Source organism: Prionailurus bengalensis, chromosome D2 (assembly GCF_016509475.1).
Source record: "Prionailurus bengalensis isolate Pbe53 chromosome D2, Fcat_Pben_1.1_paternal_pri, whole genome shotgun sequence".
NCBI classification, from domain to species: Eukaryota; Metazoa; Chordata; class Mammalia; order Carnivora; family Felidae; genus Prionailurus; species Prionailurus bengalensis.
The window spans coordinates 7,664,186-7,685,629 of NC_057351.1; the positions used below are offsets into that span (position 1 = coordinate 7,664,186).

At 43.1% G+C, this 21,444-nt stretch overlaps 1 protein-coding gene across 5 annotated transcripts in view; it reads right to left on the bottom strand.

The window, feature by feature from the left end:
* Positions 1-21,444, bottom strand: part of RNLS (renalase, FAD dependent amine oxidase) — a 330,346-nt gene that overhangs the window by 118,825 nt on the left and 190,077 nt on the right. For all 5 annotated transcript variants that reach the window (XM_043598009.1, XM_043598006.1, XM_043598004.1 and 2 more), the window contains exon 5: positions 6,904-7,077. In XM_043598009.1, coding sequence (XP_043453944.1) covers positions 6,904-7,077 — 174 coding nt within the window. The remainder of the gene's footprint in view (positions 1-6,903; positions 7,078-21,444) is intronic.

Here is a 21,444-nt window from a genome sequence, read left to right on the forward strand (position 1 = left end):
CCGTTTTGATCACAGATGTGAGTTAACGTTCTCTATAATGTATGTATCAGTGCATCCATTTATATTATGAGGACGCTTCCTTGACTCTAAGTCACTCGCCCAACAGACTTGGGATCTCCTTCCTTCAAAATTCCTCATGTGAGTAGACTTCATGGAGCTTCATTTCGTGAGGGTGGGGACTAAGAATCCTTAGTTCTTAGCGCAGTGTCCGGCACAGAGGCATTCGAGGCATATTTATAAATAACTGCTCAGCGGGGCGCCTGGGTGGCTCAGTTGATTAAGCGTCTGACTTCGGCTCAGGTCATGATCTCACAGTTCGTGAGTTCGAGCCCGGCGTCAGGCTCTGTGCTGACAGCTCAGAGCCTGGGGCCTGCTTCGGATTCTGTGTCTCCCTCTCTTTCTCTGCCCCTCCCTTGCTTGCACTGTGTCTCTCTCAAAAATAAATATTAAGAAAAAATTAAAAAAAAACTGCTCAGCAAATTGAGAATGGAAACATATAAATCAGATATTTCTGAGTTCGGTTTCTGTGAAAGAAACCTCCATAAAATATATTTTCCCGGTAATACACTCCACAGGATATTTTTAAAGTTTGTTTCTGATGTTATATATTTAGCTGCTTTTCCACTTTCCCTCCATCTCTGGCACTGATTTTCATAGGAGTTCATTTGTTTGGCAAGTGGGAGAACGGGCTATCTGGGATGCAAATCTTTCCCACCGAGGACAGCCTGATGGGGAAACCAGGGGCTCAGAGGGATCTGTTGTTTGTTTTCACTTTGCAGGCAAATGTCCTCCTTACAATTGGGCTCAGTTATGTTATCCCCCAAAGAAAATTCTTTTTGATTTTAGAATCGGCAAATATTACGTGAAATGAGATCAGTCAATTTCATAATTTGAAACCCAAGGATTTAAGTGACAACAGTTATTTATTTTTACGTCTATGTACATACACAGGTATACACACACATATATGTTTTTCCTCCTGAGACATCACCCCAAGATTTTAATATTACAGTCATGTGACATTCTGTGATATCACTGTAATGATGAGATGGATATTTGTAATTAGTATTTGCTGTTTGGTAATTGTCTTTACGTGGACAGCAGCCGTTACATAATGGAGTCACAAATGACTACACCTATTACACAAGACATCGTATCATGCATTTTGTAACTGGCTATTGCCAGTTATTTTAAGATGGTCATTGCTATTTTACCAGAGAACTCTGCTTCTGGAGTTGGTATTTTAAAACAAAACTTAACAGAAGCCCGTGAGGGAGGGGAAGGAAAAAAAAAAAAAGTTAGAGAGGGAGACAGCCAAACCCTAAGAGACTCTTAAAAACTGAGAATAGGGGCGCTTGGGTGGCTCAGTCGATTAAGTGTCCGACTTCGGCTCAGGTCATGATCTCGCAGTTTGTGAGTTCGAGCAGCATCAGGCTCTGTGCTGACAGCTCAAGAGCCTGGAGCCTGCCTCAGATTCTGTGTTTCCCTCTCTCTCTGCCCCTCCCCCTGCTTGTACTCTGTCTGCCTGTCTGTCTCTCTCAAAAGTCAATAAACATTAAAAAAATTAAAAAAAAAACAGCTGAGAATAAACTGAGGGTTGATGGGGAGTGGGAGGGAGGGGACGGTGGGTGATGGGCATTGAGGAGGGAGGGCACCTTTTGGGATGAGCACTGGGTGTTGTCTGGAAACCAATTTGACAATGAATTTCATATTAAAAAAAAGAAATATATTCAAATATTCAAATAAATAAATAAATAAAACAAAAACCTGAACAGGAAACCTGACCGTTTTTCATGATTACAGTTCTTTTTTTTCCTTTCCCTTTCTCGCTATAGCCCCGTTTCCTTCTTCTCCCTCCTGCTCTTTTGTTCTTATAAAGTGCTACCTATGTGGATTGCATTGTCTGCAGGTTTAGGGAGAGATAATTCCACGTTTATTTGCGTCCTAAAGCAGGCCGCTTTGTGTTGTCAACGGCGCAGCTCTCTGCTTAACGGAAACAATCATAAACTCCCCTTTTTTTAACGTTTACTTACTTTTGAGAGAAAGAGAGCATGAGCAGGGGAGGGGCAGAGAGAGGGGGAGACACAGAATCCGAAGCGGGCGCCAGGCTCCGAGCCGTCAGCACAGAGCCCGACGTGGGGTTGGAACCCATGAAACCATGAGATCATGACCTGAGTCGAAGTCAGACACTCAACCGACTGAACCACCCAGGCGACCCAATCATGAACTCCCTTAAGCAAACCCAAGATGACTAGATGTAAGGCCCCAGCCTCATCCCAATTATTTATGGGATTTTATATTATGCTCCTGTCTTTTAGAAAGAGTTGATGTATTAAGCAGCTCTACGGAATAACATTTCTGCACCTGTTGTAAAACAGCTATTAAAGGCAATACACGTTATCTTAGTGTTTGTTACTCAAGGATCCCTAATAATAAAGTTCTTGCAGGTATAAATTCCATGGCATGAAAAAGTTTGTTCGTTTGTTTGTTTTCTTTTGGGATGAACTGAATTGAACCCTTTGGGGAGTTACTGAAGCTATGTAATTACGGTCATTGGCCACCACATTTCTAGAGTTGCAGATTGTATTCATCTCCTCAGGTTGCTTCCCATTGGCTCTTTTACTAGCATTAACACTCCTCCAGATGGTGAACAGGGAAGGATGCTAAAACTGTGGCCAATCATTTTCAGGGTAACGTCTATACTTTATTTATTCAGGCCATGCTGCCTCCTATCTGCCCTGGTAGCAGAGAGTTGCATTTACCAAAGATAGGCTTTTATATTTACACCCTTTGCTTTGGAAAATATAATATTCAGATTCTAGACTGGCATCGTTAGTTGGAACAGTAGGTACCATAGATACCGACTTATTTGTTAAGTGCTACATGAAGCTCTTTATGTGTTTAAACCATTTCATCCTCAACTTTTTTGGGGTGGGTATTTGTTTCCCTCACATCTTATTGGTTAGTAAACAGAGAGGTTAAGTAATTTATCCAACATCACACAGCTAGTAAGAGGTAGAGAACTGACTTGAATCCAGGAACTTACTCTGGCCAGTCTAACTCCAAATATAAGATCTTGAGAGGGACCTCTGAGATCTTCTTGGGAGGTGTGAAATAACAGGAAGAAAATCTGTATATCTATATCTATATCTATATCTCTATATCTATCCATATATAATCTATATCTATATCTATCTATATCTATATTTAGATCTATATCTATCTACATTTATATCTGTATCTATCTATATCTCCCTTCGGCTCTCGGCACAGATCTCCTAAAAATCTTTGTAATTTCCCAAGTGATAAAAGCACTAAAAACATCTTTTGTTCTAATATTTGATCCTTGGGGCGCCTGGGTAGCTCAGTCGGTTAGGTGTCCAACTTCGGCTCAGGTCATGATCTCAGGCTCTGTGAGTTCGAACCCCGGGTCGGGCTCCGTGTTGACAGCTCGGAGCTTAGAGCCTGCCTTGGATTCTGTGTCTCCCTCTCTCTCTGCCCCTCCCCTGCTCACACTCTGTCTCTCTCACTCTGAGAAAAATAAATAAACATAAAAAAAAAATCTAATATTTGATCCTTGATCCTGGTTCCTAACACAGAGCTCCTAAGTCCTGTGGAATCTTTTGAATGACAGGAGTATCTTTTGAGGCAACTTTTGGTGGGTTCCAGGGTGGTTTCAGGCTTCTTCCATCTTCAAAAAAAAATCAGTATTTTCCTTTCGATGGCTCCCACGCCAGCCTTTGCTGCCCCCCTTATTGGCCTACAATTCCTGTCCAGGTCTGAAGCCAGGGTTTCTCAGGGGTGTCCAGGGGAACCATTTCTGTGGGACATTAGTAGGTGTGGTGCTCAAATAAAATATCCCATGGTCAAATACATTTGGGAAGTTATAGATGAAATGAAGTGAGAAGGAGGCTTTTCTATAGGAATGTCTTTTAATTGGATAATATGACCTGAGACTTTAAACTAGAAGCCAAGTCGGTAGCATTTTGCAAACTTATGTGATGGCAGAACCCTGTTCCAAAGAGCGTATCAAGGAACTGGTGTTCCATTGAGCACATCTGGGGAAACACAAACCGAAGTATAATGGCTCCTACCCGTAACCATAGGGGTCTATAGTTCAAGTTAGGTCTCATGTATCTTGGTATTTAGACCCTCTGCCTCAGGCGATTTGGTTCTGGGGGTGGCTTTCTGCAGGTGCGGACCATTCCTAACCTCTGACGTTGACGACTCCTCGTCCTTTGTCTGGTCTGGGCCACTAGTCCTTCCTCCTCTGGATCTCTTCAAGACTTAACAACAGACTGTATTTTGTGGACTCAACCCTGTTACCTTTTATCTTGTTGCTGCCTCACCCTGACGGGACAAAAATGCCCCCCTTCATTCGTTGAGTGTGCCCATTTACGGCATTAGTTTTAGATTCAATCCAACACTCCAAGTAAAGCGTGGGTGTGGGACAGTGTCGGTAACATAAAGAGACAGCTCTTGCTGGGCTACTTAAAAATCAATAAAATACAGTGGAGTCACTATATGGACATTTATATCGTGTGAATTCAACTAGACACACTTAGCACCCTGGCCCCAGATAGGGAGAAAAAAAAGTTTAAGTGCAAGGTAGTTAGATTTTATGTTAGGGGATGCCATTACTGCAGGCCTCTCATAATTTACAACTTGCATAATCCAAGATTAATTTTCCATAAAACTGGCGAAGGAAGGCAGGCGTTTCTTTGCTGTCTGAAGAGGCAACCTCAGAAGCGGTAGCAAAAACATGGCTTCTAATCCACCCAGCCTTCCCGCTTTGAAATTGTGTGGTTGCGAACACACACACACACACACACACGCAAATTTCTTTTCATTTCGATTGTTTCAGATGTTGCCAATCATGTGAAAATGTATTAATATTTTACGTTGCACTCTTCCACATTTGCACAACTCTTTAATAAAGTGCTACCGCCATGCACTGTGTGTGTTTTCCCCCACGACCCCACTCTCATTTGTACAGCGATTTAATCTGTTAGGAGATCTGACTGCTGTTTTTCCCTTTCCCGTGTGCCTTTCACAGTAGAAAATACCACTCCGTCCTCTATCGGCAAGCCAACTATTTCATCTGGCCTCACCCAAAGAAACAAATCTACTAAACGCTGGAAAAATGGCTACACTCAATTTACTGAAAGTTATGTCACTCTCCGAAATGTCATGGCGTTTAAAGGGATTTTCAAAGAGAATTTTGAATATCCGTGATTCTTCTCTTCATGTGTTACCTCCCATATAAGATGTGACTCTACTTGGAAAGAATTGGGCTTACATATTGCCAACCTAGCGTCCACTACTCCCTTCTTTTTATTTATTTATTTCTCTTAGCTCCAAAGGCTGGGAAGTCCAAGATCAAGGTGCCAGCTGATTTGGTTCCTGGTAAAGCCTCTCCTCCTGATCGCAGACAGCCCCCCTTCTCGCCGTCTCACTATCCTCACCTGACCTTCCCCTGGTATGTGCACAAGGAAAGAGATCTCTCTCTTGCTCACTTAATAAGACCACCGATCATACTGGATGAGGACCCCACCCTTATGACCTCATTTAACCTTAATGGCATCCTAAAAGCCATCTCCAAACATAATCACACTGAGGATTTGGGCTTCAACACAAGAATTTTGGAGAGGAATTCAGTCCACAGTGGATAATATAACAAATGACCTTACGTTATTTAAACGAGTTTAAATGGATTTTTCTGTTATATATTACCGCATGCACCCTGTCAGATAGCATATCTCATGAAGCAATACACAAAGGATAATGTCTAATTCGTGGCATACAACATGAGAAGATCAAGGGCCATTCTCCTCTTCTTAGAACAAAGCAGTTGTAGAGTTAAAAATAGTTAGTCCATTGCCGTTACAGGGCATTTCATGAACTGCTGATTGTACATATATGTGGTATCATGTTAACATAAACAGTCTGGCCCCGAGGGAGTCTTAAGTTATAAAAGAAACATTTTTCTAAGATCATGTGCTCTGATATAAAAACCATACTCCAGCCCAGTTCTGTCATTATAAAGTTCTGGCAAGCCGGGAAACGTTAGTTGGTGATTTTATCAAGCGAGACGTCTAACTAACGGCTTGATGAAACCATCCCCTGCACCATAAAACAACACAACAAATTGAAATAACGATTCCCTTCAAGAATTTAGTCATTTTCCATCATTACAGTTTATTCTTCAAGAAAAGCAGTATCTCAGGGACCATGCTAATCCTACAAATAAGAATACCCTTTCTCCTTTATTCCTAAGATGAGCATCATGTTTATTCTAGCAATTCAAATCTAATTTTAATAACAACCTTCCACAAAAAATGTGGAGTGGAGATTTTAGCCCTAGTATTCTAGTAAAGCTCTTACGAAACCTTTTACCTATCATTGTCGTTATATTGTAGACAAAGTAATTTTGTGTAGTCGTCCGGATGAAAGTGAGGTAAATAAAATTATATGAAGTGAAGGGTTTTCGTAACATAGTCAAATTCACTTTTTTACTTCTAGCCTGGGAAGTGGAGAGAGCAGCGCTTACCAAATTTTAAAAAGAGCCAAACGAACAAAACACAATGAGTAGAGATACTTCTGCATATAGATCGACCCATATTAAAGCAATCACACTTGGGCCATTTTGAAATCTTCAAACTCCTGACACGATTTTCATGAACTTGGTAATACGAACCGTGTGGGGAATGATTTTTCTGAAAAACTTTGCTGGTTGCACTGTGTATTTTATTATTGGCCAAATGTGACATTAAATTTTATCCCCTGTGGCTTGGAGTTAAATGCTTGCTCTGTTCAGAATGGCAACACTCAATTAAACAGCATTTTTCGTGATCTACACCCACCATTGTTACTGTATTTAAGGGAAATAATGGGGGTACTGACCTATATTGCGTTTCTTATTATCGATGGAGATGAAGCGTGTGCAGGGATTACTGGTGATGTACTGTCCAGCCCAAGGGACATCAATCTTCGTGCCAGCTTCATAAAAGAGGCCCAGAGCGTAGCGAGAAGAGTAGCGCACAGACTCCAGTTGCTGCCTTTGGCATTCACTAATTACTGCAGGAGAAAAAGTACAGGGCATCAAACTTGAAAACATCATCTTTCCTGTTAGTGCATCAAACACAAAACCCCTCTAAGACAGTCCCCACCGTGCCCCTCACCTCCGTCTCACTCATGATGAACGTTGAAAGGCAGTGCAAGCTAGCGTCAGCTCTGATTTCTTTTCAGAACGATCACTGACCTTGGCACAACTGCTTTTTTTTTAAAATTTTTTTTTTCAACGTTTTATTTTATTTTTGGGACAGAGAGAGACAGAGCATGAACGGGGGAGGGGCACAGAGAGAGGGAGACACAGAATCAGAAACAGGCTCCAGGCTCTGAGCCATCAGCCCAGAGCCCGACGCGGGGCTCGAACTCACGGACCGCGAGATCGTGACCTGGCTGAAGTCGGACGCTTAACCGACTGCGCCACCCAGGCGCCCCAACACAACTGCTTTTATCAAGCTGGAAGTCCAAACTCTAGACCAGCATTCAAGGCTCTCGAAATCTGACGCCGAGTTGCTTTCCTAGCTTTGTATCCTAGTTATTATCTGACAACGTTAGAAAATCCTTATCCTGAACATTTTCTGTGAGACAGGGTCTTTGCCAAACGCTCGATATAGGCCTTTCACTGTATCCTAACAACCACCGTATAGAGAGTGGTATTTGCATGTTCCCGGTAAGAAGGCTAATGCTCCATTCCTTATGGACCGCTTTAAATTCTTCCATGTCGTATAGGGACTTATTTTTCTGTCACCATTCTTGCAGTGGATTAGAACAGTTCCTTAAGCACGGTGACCATGCCTTAGGCATCTCGGTCATAGCCTCTACCCTACTCATACACTACTCATCCAAAAACGAAAGGATAAAGGAACAGAAAGGCAAACACAGACACACAAAGTTAGTTAAAATGTAGGAGTTAAATATAGCAAAACCTTGGTTTGCAAGCATAACTCATGGTGGAAACATGCTTGTAATCTGAAGCACTTGTCTGTCAAAGTCAATTTCAAGAACGATCGGCTCAGTGGTGATCACGTGATGTTCAGTGTCGCATACAACTTGCATTGCAAGACATCGCTCATTTGTCAAGTTAAAATGTATTAGAAATATTTGCTCGTCTGGTGGAACACATGCAGAATGAGCTACTTGCAATCCAAGGTTTTACCGTAATCAATCAACAAATGGAAAAAAAAAACAGGAAAGGAATTAGGCAGGCTTGGGTTCAAATTCTGATTCTACCATGTGACATTGGTCAAGCTACTTATCCCTTTTTAAAAAAAAATTTTGATGTTTTTAATTTATTTTTTGAGAGAGACAGAGAGAGAGAGAGAGCACAAGTGGGGGAGGGGCAGAGAGAGAGGGAGGCACAGAATCGGAAGCAGGCTCCAGGCTCTGAGCTGTCAGCACAGAGCCCGACACGGGGCTCGAACCCATGAACCCTGACATCGTGACCTGAGCCAAGGCAGATGCTTAACTGACTGAGCCACCCAGGTGCCCCTCAAGCTATTTATTCTAATTATAGTCTTCTTGTCTATAGGTGGCAATAATAGTACAGGATGTTGTTAAGTCGCATGAAACAATACATAGCACAGTGCTTGGCATAGGATAAGGGTTCGCTAAATAGTCACCTTTTCTGTTATAGAGAAGAAAATGTTTAGCAGGGGCATTGTTCCATGTTGGGATGGGGAGGGAGGAGATTTCCCTCGCTTTTCAATCTCCACCTCCAATCTTCCCACCCTCAAGGGTGTCAGGGAATCGCTTGTTCATATCTGTGCTGCATCAACGATCTGGGTTTCAGAGGCCATAGTTCGATTCCAAAGGCTTAGGTGGGATGGCTCAGATACGGAACATACACAATTTTTTCATTGAATTATTGAAAACAATCCTAATCTAAAACGGAAGGGACAGGCAGACCTCAGGGCTGGGGAGTGCTTTAGCTAAACCTTAGGGAAGAGGCTTTAGGAGGTAGACAGAAGGCTAAGAACGATATTCAATGAATTATTTAAGGACACTAAGAACCCTATACATGATCATAGTGTATTCTTGGCCACAAAACATTTTTAGAACTGAGACCTCATTGAATCTTCACAAAAACCCTGACAGGTAGGTGTTTTTTCCATCCTCACTTTACACCCCCAGGGAGACGATGTTCAGAGAGGTGAAGTGACTTGCCCTGGGTTACACGGCTTCCAAGTTGTGTGGCCAACGAGCCAGAACTCCCACATCGGAGTCCTGTTTATATCCTGGTTACTCCTCGCTCGGACCTCCTGAGCCGTAAGGCTGAGCTGCAGAACGAACATCGGCACCCATTTCTCCTGTGACATTAATGGTTATTTCGCACTCAGCTTAGAAGTAAAAGCATCGTTCCTTTTAACCATCATTTTCGGCCTTATTAAAAGATTGAATTGTGTGATGAACGAATGATCTGACGCTGGCCTTGTGACACTCAGTGTCTCTTGGGTTTCATTTTATTATTTGATCCGCTTCTGCAGTTACAGCTGGATGTTATGCTTCCCGCTTTCTGAGAGGGGCGAGGGGAAGGAGACCCTTAGTGAGGGTGGAGCATGTGGCAGGTCTGCGTGGGCTTACTTATCGTGGTTGCGCATTTGATCGGTTAAGAAAAAAAGCAACAAAACTGTCGGCCATGTAGTAACTGAAAGGGCCTAAAACTCTCTCTCCCTCTTTTTAAAATTTTATTTTATTTTATTTTTATTAATATGCTAATAATGTTAATAATTCTAAAATATGATTCTATTAATATAATAATTAATTTTTATTAATATGTCAAATTGGTTTCCATACAACACCCAGTGCTCATCCCGGCAGGTGCCCTCCTCAATGCCCATCACCCACTCCCCCCCCATATTTAACCGAACTGAAGGGCCAACCAGGCTGACAACCAAACTGGACCTCCCCCTCCTCCTCCCCCACCCCAACATTTGCACATTTAACCAGGCTTTATTTATTTTTTTACTCATTTTCTAAATGTTTATTCATTTTTGAGAGAGAAAGAGAGAGCGCGGGCCGAGGAGGGGCAGAGAGAGAGGGGGACAGAACATCCCAAGTGGGCTCTACGCTGACGGCAGAGAGCCCAGCGCGGGGCTCGAACCCATGAACCTCGAACTCACTAACTTCATGAAGCCGAAGTCAGATGCTTAACCAACTGAGCCACCCAGGCACCCCTTAACCAGGTTTTAGACAAGCTACGGAGGGGCAGACAATACTGGGTAGCTCTGTGAAAAGGTAAAACTTGTCAGTGTCTCCAGACACGGGAGTCAGATGTAAATGGGAGCCCCACGGAGGACAGGGAGGCAGGACTTCTGATGGAAACAATCTCAATCTCTGGACACATTCACCTACAAAAATTCATCTTCAGGACCTGAAAAGTGTCGAGTTGTTGTAGAACCTAACAAAATGGCGTTATTTTGTTTGAAACTTTCTTCTTATGCAGAATACTGAAGGGGGCATCCCCAGGTCCCCAATACATGTATTTTTGGCAAGTAAAATAATAGTTTTTTTTACTAGCACGTGTTCAAAAGGGCCGTATATCCGCAAAACAAGGCTCATAGAGAAACGCCCGATTCCAGTATAACGCGTCTTTACCTGGATCTCCCCCTCACTTGATTCTCGGCCACTAGGATCGTATGACTGCACTGCATGGCAATGTGTGATGTGTGCCACATGGAGGAGATGAATGACAGAGAGAGAGGGAGAGAGAGACGAACCTGAGCTGCACTCCTGAATAACATCAAGGGAGTGATTTCAGTTTTTTGCTTCCTAACCTGTGAAAGAAGGCTGCACATACAAATTCTGCCTACTTCTTATGTTTTCTGGTGATGATCTCATTCATCCATCCATTGCCTACTTTGTGCCGGGCACCGTTCTCGATGTCAGGGCCATAAAGCAGAAAGCGAAAGTCCCCGCTCTCATGTAACTTACATACTAGTGGTGGAGAGGCCAGTTATAAATCAATGACCAAGTCAATGGCATGTCAGCTGGTGAGAGGAACTGTAAAGAAAAATGAAGCAGGATAAAGGGATAAAAGTGACAGGTCTGGGTGGTGAGGCCAGTTTATGTAGGCTGTCAGGGATCTATGTCTCCTCTGAGGATTTTATTCTGATTGACATGCGGAGTTACTGCTGGTTATGAGCCAAGGACGGATATCACCCAGATTCTGTTTTAAAGACTATTATCCCAGCCACAGGCAAAGACTCCAAGAGAGGAACTGGGCACACAGTGATTGGAATCATGTTAAAATGACACTCAGAGGAGCATCAGAAGCGGTTACGGTTTGGATGGAATATATATGTGTGAGTGTGTGTGTGTGTGTGTGTGCACGCGCACCTATGTGTGTATAAATACATATTTATATTCCATATTTTATACATGTGTGCATGATGTGTGTATATGTCGCATATACATGTACACGTTTATAAATATATATCAGGTAATTTTCTTAATGTTTATTTATTTATTTTGAGGGAGTGAGAGAGTGTGCACGCTGAGCAGGGGAGGGGCGGAGAGAGAGGGAGAGAGAGAATCCCAAGCAGGCTCCGCACTGTCAGCGCAGAGCCCAATGCAGGGATCGACCTGACGAACTGTGAGGTCATGACGTGAGCTGAAATCAAGAGTTGGATGCTTAACCGACTGAGCCTCCCAGGGGCCCCTATCCTATAATTTGTAATCGACGATTACCATACATACAGAAAAGTATGCCTTGATGAATTTTCATAAAAATGTGCCAGCATAATTGCCACCCAGATTAAAAAACAAACAGAGTATTACCAGAACTCCAGAAGCTACCTTCTCCCCACTTTTCAGGCACTCCCTGCCAAGGATAATCAGTGATTCTGAATTCTAACCCCATGGATTAGTTGAGCTGGTTTCGAATGTCACATAAACGGAATGATGTGGCGCATACTCCCGCTGTCCTGGCTTCCTTCACCCAACACCACTAAGCTTGTGATATTTACAAATGCTGTTACACGTAGTCGCGGTTAGCTCCCACTGCTGGAGAGTTCTGCGGATATAGATATACTGCCCTTTATGTATCCCTGCTACTGTTGGTAGACATTCGGATCGTTTGTAGTTTTGGGTGATTACAAATGTAACGCGAAGAACACACTATGTGTTTCTCTTGACTATATAGCTAGCACTGGAACTCCCGGATCACGGGGTCCCCTTACGGTCAGCTTGCGTAGATCCTGTTCAGTGCTTTCGAAAGCCATTGTACCAATCTGCACTCCGCCCTAGGTGCACAGAAGTTCAGTTGCTCCTCATCTTCGTCCACAATTGCTACTCTCTGCCTTTTGAACTTGAGGTGATATCACATTGTGGTTTTAATCTGCGTTGCTTGAGGACTACTATTTGGAAACCTTGCCGTGTTGATTTGGATATCCTTTTGTGATCGCCTGTTCAAACTTTTGCTCGTTGTTCTTTTGGGTTGCCTGCCTTCTTCTTATTGTTATGTAGGAGTTCTTTACATATTCTGGCAGGAGTCTTGTACGCGACTCGTAAAGACTTTCTTCTCTGTGGCCTGCATTTTTACTCTCTCCATCGTGTGGTGTGATGGACAGAGTTTTCATTTTAATTTAATACAATTCACCATTTTTTCTTACTAGCACATTCATGTCCTGCTTAAGAGCTCTTTACCTACTCCAAAGCCTTGAAGACATTTTATTTACTTACTCTTTCCGAAAACTGTATTGATTTACCTTGCCTAGGGTTTTGGGCATATTTGGAAGGTAAGGCAGCCATGATCCCTGTGGGCTTGGAAAGGTGGTCCAAGGGGCAGAGATCAAATGCGGCAGAGATGGGACACTCCTTCTCACCTACTCTACTTAGACAAACAACACCTTTCTTCTTCTCTAATTCTTGAAGTTACAATCTAAAAATAAGACACTAGATCACATGCACATTGAGTCAAGGACTGTGACCTCAAGAGTGTTGTGTGTCCAGCTCCTCCCAACAAAAACGAGTACAACGTGGGCATCCAGTAAATATTCACGATGCATCCTCAACTTAGAATATTTGGGAAGTGCACAAATGCATACAGAGGCAAAAGGGGAAATAATCACCATAATTCTCACTATTCAGAGAAACAGCCACTATCATGAACATTGTGACATTTTTTTTCTTCAGTATTTTCCTGACTTTATTCTTTAAACCTGGCTGTGCTGATATCACACATACAATTCTGCGTACTGCATTTTTGCTTACCTTATGACAAAGAAAAAATCTCATCGTAAACACGATTTGCAATGCCCCCATAAAATCTGATGCAATGGACGTCTGTGTGATTTGCTTAACCATTCCATTCCTGTGGGACATTTGTTTCCTTTGTTTGGTCCGTTGTAGTTAAAGCTGTTATGTATATCTTTGTGCATCAATCGTTATCTGTGTTCTTAATCATTTCCTTAAGACAGAATATTGGAAGCGGAATCACGGTTAAATTGATTTTCAGAAAGACTGCACCAATTTATACTTCCGTTAATAGTACGTACTGAAAGACCCACTTCCCTGTATCCTTGCCCGTGTTCGGTATTACCCATGTTTCTTCATAATTCAGTAGGAAAAATAGATCTTATGTTGGTCTTAACATAGATTTCTTCTCTACTGATGGGACTAAACACTCTTCACTTATGTAATTTATCTTTTGGAAATAATGTGCTATTTTGCTAATTGATCTATTAGATTCTTCATGTCATTATGCTGATTTTTATTAATGGGTGATCTGTTATAGAAATTCTCCATTTCTTGCATGTTATGAAATTCCTCCGATGTGCTGTTTACATTATTAGTATCGTATAATATATTATAATACATACGGAGGCCATCTGTCAGTTGTTTCTTCTCTCTCTCTCTCTTGCTTGTTGAAACACGGAGAGACCGAACCTTGGTTTGCACTGGTTACTGCTGCTCCCCCATATCCACTTCTGCCCTTCTCTGCGCTGCTCTGGGCCCAGGGTTACTGCAGCCTCTGAAGGCCGAATTCCCTCGAGCTCTGGTTTCTGGAAGGCTGTGGCCAGTGCGAGGCATGGGCAGTAGACTGCAGGGTGGGAGGAGACAGAGGCTGGAGGCTGGAGGCTGGTTTCTCCTAGCAAAGCCCTCTGAAAGCAAAGCATGCTACCTTCCACTCTTATGGCCGGTAGAGTCCACCTCTTTTTAAAAAATGTTTTAATGTTTATTTATTTTTTGAGAGAGACAAAGAAACAGAGCATGAGAGGGGGAGGGGGAGAGAGAGGGGGAGACACAAAATCTGAAGCAGGCTCTAGGCTCCGAGCTGTCAGCACAGAGGCCGAAACGGGGCTCAAACTCACGAAGCACGAGATCATGACCTGAGCCAAAGTCGCTGCTTAACTGACTGAGATCCACCTCTTAAAAGCAAATCCTTTTGCCCAGAAGTATTCTGAGTGAGAATACCTTGTGATCTCTTGAAGGTCTGTGTTTTCATAGGTAAACAAAGGATCACTTTCATCTATGGAGATGAGTTTCTCTTCATCTCTAACTGACTTTTTGGCATAACAGCCAATATTTCAATGTTAATAGGACAAAAGACACCTTCTAGCTCCAACTTGACATTCATTATCAATCCATTATCAATAGTGTCATGAATGGTAAATCTGCTCACTTTGATGGCTGGTGCTCAAAGCCTTAACCTCTTTCCAGAAGTCTGGTTGCTTACAGTCGATTACAGGTGATTGCTAATTTCCCGGTTTGCCACTAGATATAAGGATTTCAGCTCGGAGACAGCTGAACTTAGGAAGTCAATTTGTATTATAACTATTTAAGTGCTGCATCAGGGGGCACTAGCTGTTCTTGGTCTGTTTATTTATTATTGCTTTAAAAAAGTTTTTTTAAGTTTATTTATTTTGAGAGAGACAGAGACAGCACGAGCAGGGGAAGGGCAGAAAGAGAGAGAGAGAGAGAGAGAGAGAGAGAGAAACAGAGAGAGAGAGAGAATCCCAAGCAGAATCTGCAGTGTCAATGCAGAGCCCGACACATGGCTCGAACTCATGAAACCGTGAGATCATGACCTGAGTTGGAACCGAGTCGGATGCTTAATACACTGAGCCACCCACGCACCCCTATTATTGCTTTTTTAAAAAAAGTTTGTAATTTAATTTCAGGTGTACGACACAGCAATTCAACACTTCCATATGGCTTTTTTTGATCTTTTATGCTGAATTCCAAGAATGGCAAATTTTATGCGCCTTCTCAACTCCTACATTAGCCCATCTGATCCTGTGGTTACATGAAGCCAATAGCATCTTAGCCAGATTAGCTGATTCCTCTTTTCTCAAAGTGGCTGTAGAAACAGTGCCGAAAGACCCATTTTCCATAAATAGCTCTCCTAGCCGGCCAATACAGAGTTTGAACTTTTTACCATTCGTGAGTCATTCCTTTTGTGTAAAAGCATCACAGAATCAGTCTTGTTTCACTTCACCAGGAACAAATTGAATGCTCACTTGGACTCTATAGGTACAGAAGTCATTAAGCCTGGGAGCACAGTTTCAAAAATAGTTTTAGCAAGCAATAAATCTAGAGTTTATTGGTGACAGACTTCAGCAGTTACATCAATGCGGGATTTCCCTGGGGAAATATATTTCTTTCGTCCTGAGAGGCACCTCTGGAGTCAGAAAAACTGGGGTTTGAATTCTGGTTCTGACGTGTATCTATGTGACCTTGGTCAAGTTGCCTAACGTCTCCAAGCATCTGTTGCCTGGTGAGATGGGAGTAATGACAGTGCCTGCCTTAAAGGATTGGCAAGAAAATTAAATGAGGTGATAGTACGTGCTTAGCACAGTCAAAGGCACGTGATCAGTGTATTGCGAAAACCCAACAGTATCGTTCTTGACTTTAAAAGCCTTGGGAAGTGTCGATGTGTGTATCATACTTCAGAAAAAAGTTTTTAACAAGCCTTTCGAGGTAACATCCTAACATCTCAAGCATATCAGGATATTACTAAGTCAAAGACAGCTCTTTGGCTGGTAAAGTATACTGGATACACCTGACTGGCCAGAGCCAAGGGTCAAGAAACCAACATTCTTCTTTGAAAAGTAACGAGTAGTGATGATGCCAAGAGCATTTCAGACAAGAGTTTGTTTTTTTTTTTTTTTAATTTAACATAAATTGGGGAATTCTTTAGCGATCGAATTCAGGATGCTGAATATTTAGAGACTTATCTTTTGGGGAGGAATAGAAACCCACACTCCGGGGGATCCTTCCTGTGGTCTGCCCGCCGTTACAGTTTCTCAAGCCTAATCCTATCCCGCAATGGTGTAAAAATGAGAAGTGCCCAAGAAAAAGGTTTCTCTGTGTGGTCTTTCGGGCGCTTGATAAAAACGTTTGGGCAAAAGCTTAGGATGAATCTAGTTTTCCACTCCTGCGTTGAGGCAGAAAGCTAACGGTCACCTGGATGCCGACGTTCACGGGTGCGTTTCACCAGCTGCTATGCCCACCCGTTGTTTGGAACTCACCGGAACGCATTAAAAAAGCATAGGTATAGGAGGACAATGAGGTGCATGTCTAGTGAGAGAAGTTTATCCTAACGTGCCCCAAACTTTGGGGGACCCTCACGATCAATGCGTTAAGTGGAATCAAAGAGGGAAGAAAAGAACATCAAGATAGCTAATGTTTCTAGAATAGAATAATACTTCATTGATCCTGACCTTACCTTTCTTTCTATAAGGATAAAAATAAATTATAGGAGCACGTTGTTAGGCGTCCAGGAGTAAACAGGCAAATCTGCCCCACCAGGCTAGAATGTCTTTGCAGTAGAGTGAAGGCTCAAAGGGTCAGCACTGTGACCAGCATTCGTGAAGAACCTGGTCCCCCCTTCTCAATCCAGGAAGAGAATTCCCATCCCTGCTGCGTCCCCATCTCCGGAATCACAAAGAACCGCGTGTCAGGGAAACAGGACAATGTTTTCTCACTGCTCTCTGCTTCTACTGCCTTCCCGCTACTCCACGCTGGTGGCCTTTGAAAGAGACTTTTTCGCCCTCCAGACGTGCCTGTAGCTGGCTTGCCATAAAGCCCCTGACTTTCCCGCAACCACACCAAGTCTCTGCTGCCTTACAAACTCGCTAACCACTCTTGTCTTTATCTGGATGGAGGGCCTGTGACATTAAAACGGCTCGATCGTCTCTCTGGCACCTAGTTCTAACCACGGGATTAGAAAAAGTAAAAAAAAAAAAAAAAGTTTTTAAATGGAGGACCCGTTTTCTGAAAGAATGTGGGGTTATTTAACTCCAGCATCGTCTTCCGTAGGCTCACTGTGCACCCAGCCCTACACCAGTCAGACAGATTGTGGACCGAGACATAACATAACGTGCCCCTGGTGATTAAGGGTTTTATCCTTGGGAGGCTTCCCTTTGGGTTTCGAAACAGAAACGTAGCAGGCTTTCCCGTCGTCTTTGCACAGCGTACACAGTGAGTCCCAAACCCACAATAAGAAGGTTGGAAATGCTAGCCTTATTTCCCTGCGTTTCTAAACTTTTAGGCTACTGTGCCATCGTTGTTTTTGTAGAAGTACCGAGTTTCAGACAAGAGAGACTATGAAAGTAAAGCACTGTGCGCGCGATGATGCAAAATGTCACGGAATACCGTATTTTACAGCCACTCGTCCCAACCTACCCATTTAGTTACTTTACGGCCGTGGCGTTCGTGAGCATGTACAATCGTTCCAAAATTCATAGTAATAAAAACGTTGTTACCTGCCACCTCGCATTTTTATACAGATATATATTTTTATATTGATGGCCAGAGTTACTTTGTACGGAGGCAACGACTTGGCAAATTAATAATCTAATTCAAAACTTTTATACTTTTAGAAATCAGAAAGCAACGCTTGCAGGGGCCTGGAATCTGCGGTATCGAGGTAAAATGTCCGAGTCCGGTAGTGTAAGCTCCAGGACACTGGGACATATGTTTATCTTGTACTTGGCAAATCCGCTAATTCTCTTCTGTTTACAGAGCAGCAAATGCCCACGATGCTCGGCGAAAGCCAAAGAGAATAAACTGGACGTGGGGGGAGAAAAGTGGAAGTGGCAGCCGAGCTCATTTAGTGGAAGCGTTTTCCTTACTGTAAAATCAGCATAATCACCCCTATAATGAATACAAACCTCGGTTTGATGAAAAACTTCATCTTCCATCTTCCTATTAGCTTACCTTTTCTTTGTAATACTTTTAAAGTTCTTCTTACCCATATACTAGTCTTTACCTTAGTAAACTACTGTCCTTTTGTCTTCGTTATCTCTCTGTTTTTTTCATGAGAGAGAGAGAGAGGGAAATTCAGCGGAGCGAGGGCAGGGGAGAGGGGCAGAGTAGGGGGGGCAGAGTGGGGAGGAAGAGAGAATCTTAAGCAGACTCCGTGCTGTCAGCATGGAGCCCAATGCGGGGCTCGATCCCACCACCCTGAGATCATGGCCTGAGCTGAAATCAAGAGTCGGACACTCCACCGACTGAGCCACCCAGGTGCCCCTATTATTTTTGTTTTGTTTCCATTTTATTCATGCTATTGAGCTGAATGTTTTTACTGCCGGGTCTCAGTCATTTCTCCCTATTTCTCATCTGACCTTTACGTCACGGCAAACGTTTGACCTGAAAGATCTGATGACAGAGGTCCTCCTTAGCTGAAGGCTCGCGTTTCCGAGCCTCAGCACAAATCTTGATGTATGTAAATAAATGCATATCAATATAATGCGATATATATATTTCACCTCACTGAACTTCAGTTTCCTTATCTGTTTGTTAAGTAGTGAGTACAACTGACCTTACAAGGCAGTTATGAGGCTGATTGGAAATTTTATATTCTAAATATTACCAAAAAACATTTAGAGATGTTATATTCTAAATATGAAAAGGGGCGCCTGGGTGGCTCAGTCAGTTAAGGGTCTGACTTCGGGTCCGGTCATGATCTCACGGTTCACGAGTTCGAGCCCCGTGTCGGGCTTTGTGTCGGGCTCAGAGCCTGCGGCCTGCTTGGGATTCTGTGTCTCCCTCTCTCTCCGCCCCTCCCCCACTCACGCTCTGTCTTTCTCTCTCTCAGACATAAATAAACTTAAAAAAAAAAACTTAAAAAAATAAATAGGATGAAAAGTTTTAGAAATTTTGTACTCCACATATTAGAAAAATTATGTATGCAAAAATACTCAGCACAGAGCAGGGACAAATAAAAATTAACAATGACAATTATCACTGCTGTGCTTGACATCGCAAGGAAAGGGATGAACAAGACAGACTTAACTGCTATGGGAAGGTATAGTTGCCAACAGGAGATTCACAAGTAGGAGCCAGGAAGGAAGACTACAAAGAATTTTTCCTGGCTCATCTCCACAAAGACGTTTTTACAGCTTCAAGATATTTGCTCCTGATCTACAGCTTAACTTTAGCTGAATACCATTTCATCAAAACGTTCACCCTATTAAAAAGATTTCTGTAACCGGGTATCCATTATTAATCAGAGTTGGTGTATAACTTAACTCTAATGCAATCAATCACCGCACCTCTGTAACCTGAAACCCAGTAAGCAGTTTTCTCCCTTCTTATGACCCATGGTTCTATCCTGTGGTGTAGAGTCAGAAACATACATCCCTCCTTCGCTTTCCTGCCCTGACACACCCACCCCACACACCTGTTTACTCCTGTTTGCAGGTAAATGTGTACATCTGCTCGGGTGTGATCTCCGTGATGGGGTGACAAACGGGGTCTCGTGTCTGTGTTACTTAAAGAGCAGATTCCGAAGAGCAAACCTTTCCCCACACCTGTGTCTGCTTAGGGACCCTCCAACGATCACAAGGAAACTTGTGGGACACAAGGAAACGTAGGGACACTCACCGATCACAAGGAAATCCCGGGGAAAATTACGGGGTTACCTGCTGAGATCTTTTCAGACATTATCTGGTTTCACGGTAGGTTATGGATGCCCCGCGTGTACAAGAAGAATTCAAGTGGAGATCCTCCTTCCAAGCTTCCACCCGCCCCCGCCCTCATTTCCAGCTTAGGCAGCACACAGGCTGTCCTGCTCTGACGTCCAGCTGGTGGCCGGCTCTCGGCCCCTGCTCTCCTCCGCCTTACACTCCAGTCCCCCTCCCCGCGTGTCCTCCTTCTCACCCAAGGTGTCCTGCCATCAGGAAGATCTCATCTCAGCGAACCCACTGCCTCCCGTTCCCTATCTCTTTCATCCTACTTAGGAACAAGACGTCAAACAGGACAGAAGAAGTCCTTGCCCAACATAAATTGAAAGTGGCTTTATGTTTTTTTTTAAGTTTATTTGTTTATTTTTGAGAGAGAGAGAGAGAGAGAAGGAAGGGCAGAGAGAGAGTAGGAGAAGGAATCCCAAACAGGCTCCATGCTGTCAGCACAGAGCCCGACGCGAGGCTCGATCTCATGAGACCTCATGAGATCGTGACCTGAGCCAAGATCAAGAGTCAGACGCTTAGCTGACTGAGCCACCTGGTGCCCCAAAGGTGGCATTAATAGTAAGTGATGCAGGGATCAGGAAAGCCACATGCTTGCTACTGAAATCAGAAGTAATAAAGGACCATGCTTGTAAGAGTCCCCTGATGTCCGTCCCCTTCCGAATCTCATGAAACACTCCGTCCACGTCCTCATCTGGCATTTCCTCAATACCCAGTGTCCACTATCAATAGAACAATTGAATCATTCTCCGTCTTATTTGAGCAAATGGAAGTAAGTCTATTTTGTTAACGATAAATAAGTTTTTGTGGGCTAGACTGAGATAGCAGATGAGAACTTTGGTTCTAGGGGAACACACATTGCTAATCTGAAACAACAGATGACCAAAAAGGAGTTTATAACCCAAGAGCTGCCTGAAGCGGGAATTTGATTTACGCTATCGTTTCTCACTCAGTACCGATTTCACCCTGCTAGCTGTCCTCCTGCACAAAGATTCGGGGACACGGTGCAACACAAGAACATCCGAATAGGCAGTCCGTAAAAAAATTAATTCACCTCTATTTCAAATAATGCATATTGAGAAATGGAACTGAACGATGCGGCAAATAAAATATTGATTTCTTATCTGCGATATAGATGAGTCAATGTCATTCTGAGAAATTTAACTTTTTAATTTGCTAACCTGGTGCTTGTATTTTATTAGCAATTGCAAAAGAATAATCCGTTATTCTCTCGCAAGTGTCGAAAAGATGATGTTGTGGGGAAGACAGTTCCATCTATTATTCCAGCATGGCTGGAAAAAGCATGTAGTCTTTTCTGTTCTTTGCTAGTCCCTGAATCTCCTGCCTTATTTCCATGGTGGCGGATACCACAATCCGGGGGGGGGATCATGAATTTGCCTAACAATTGTACGGCAAGTCAGTCGTGCGAAATGCAAGCAAATTCTTCTGCTGCATACCGTGCGGC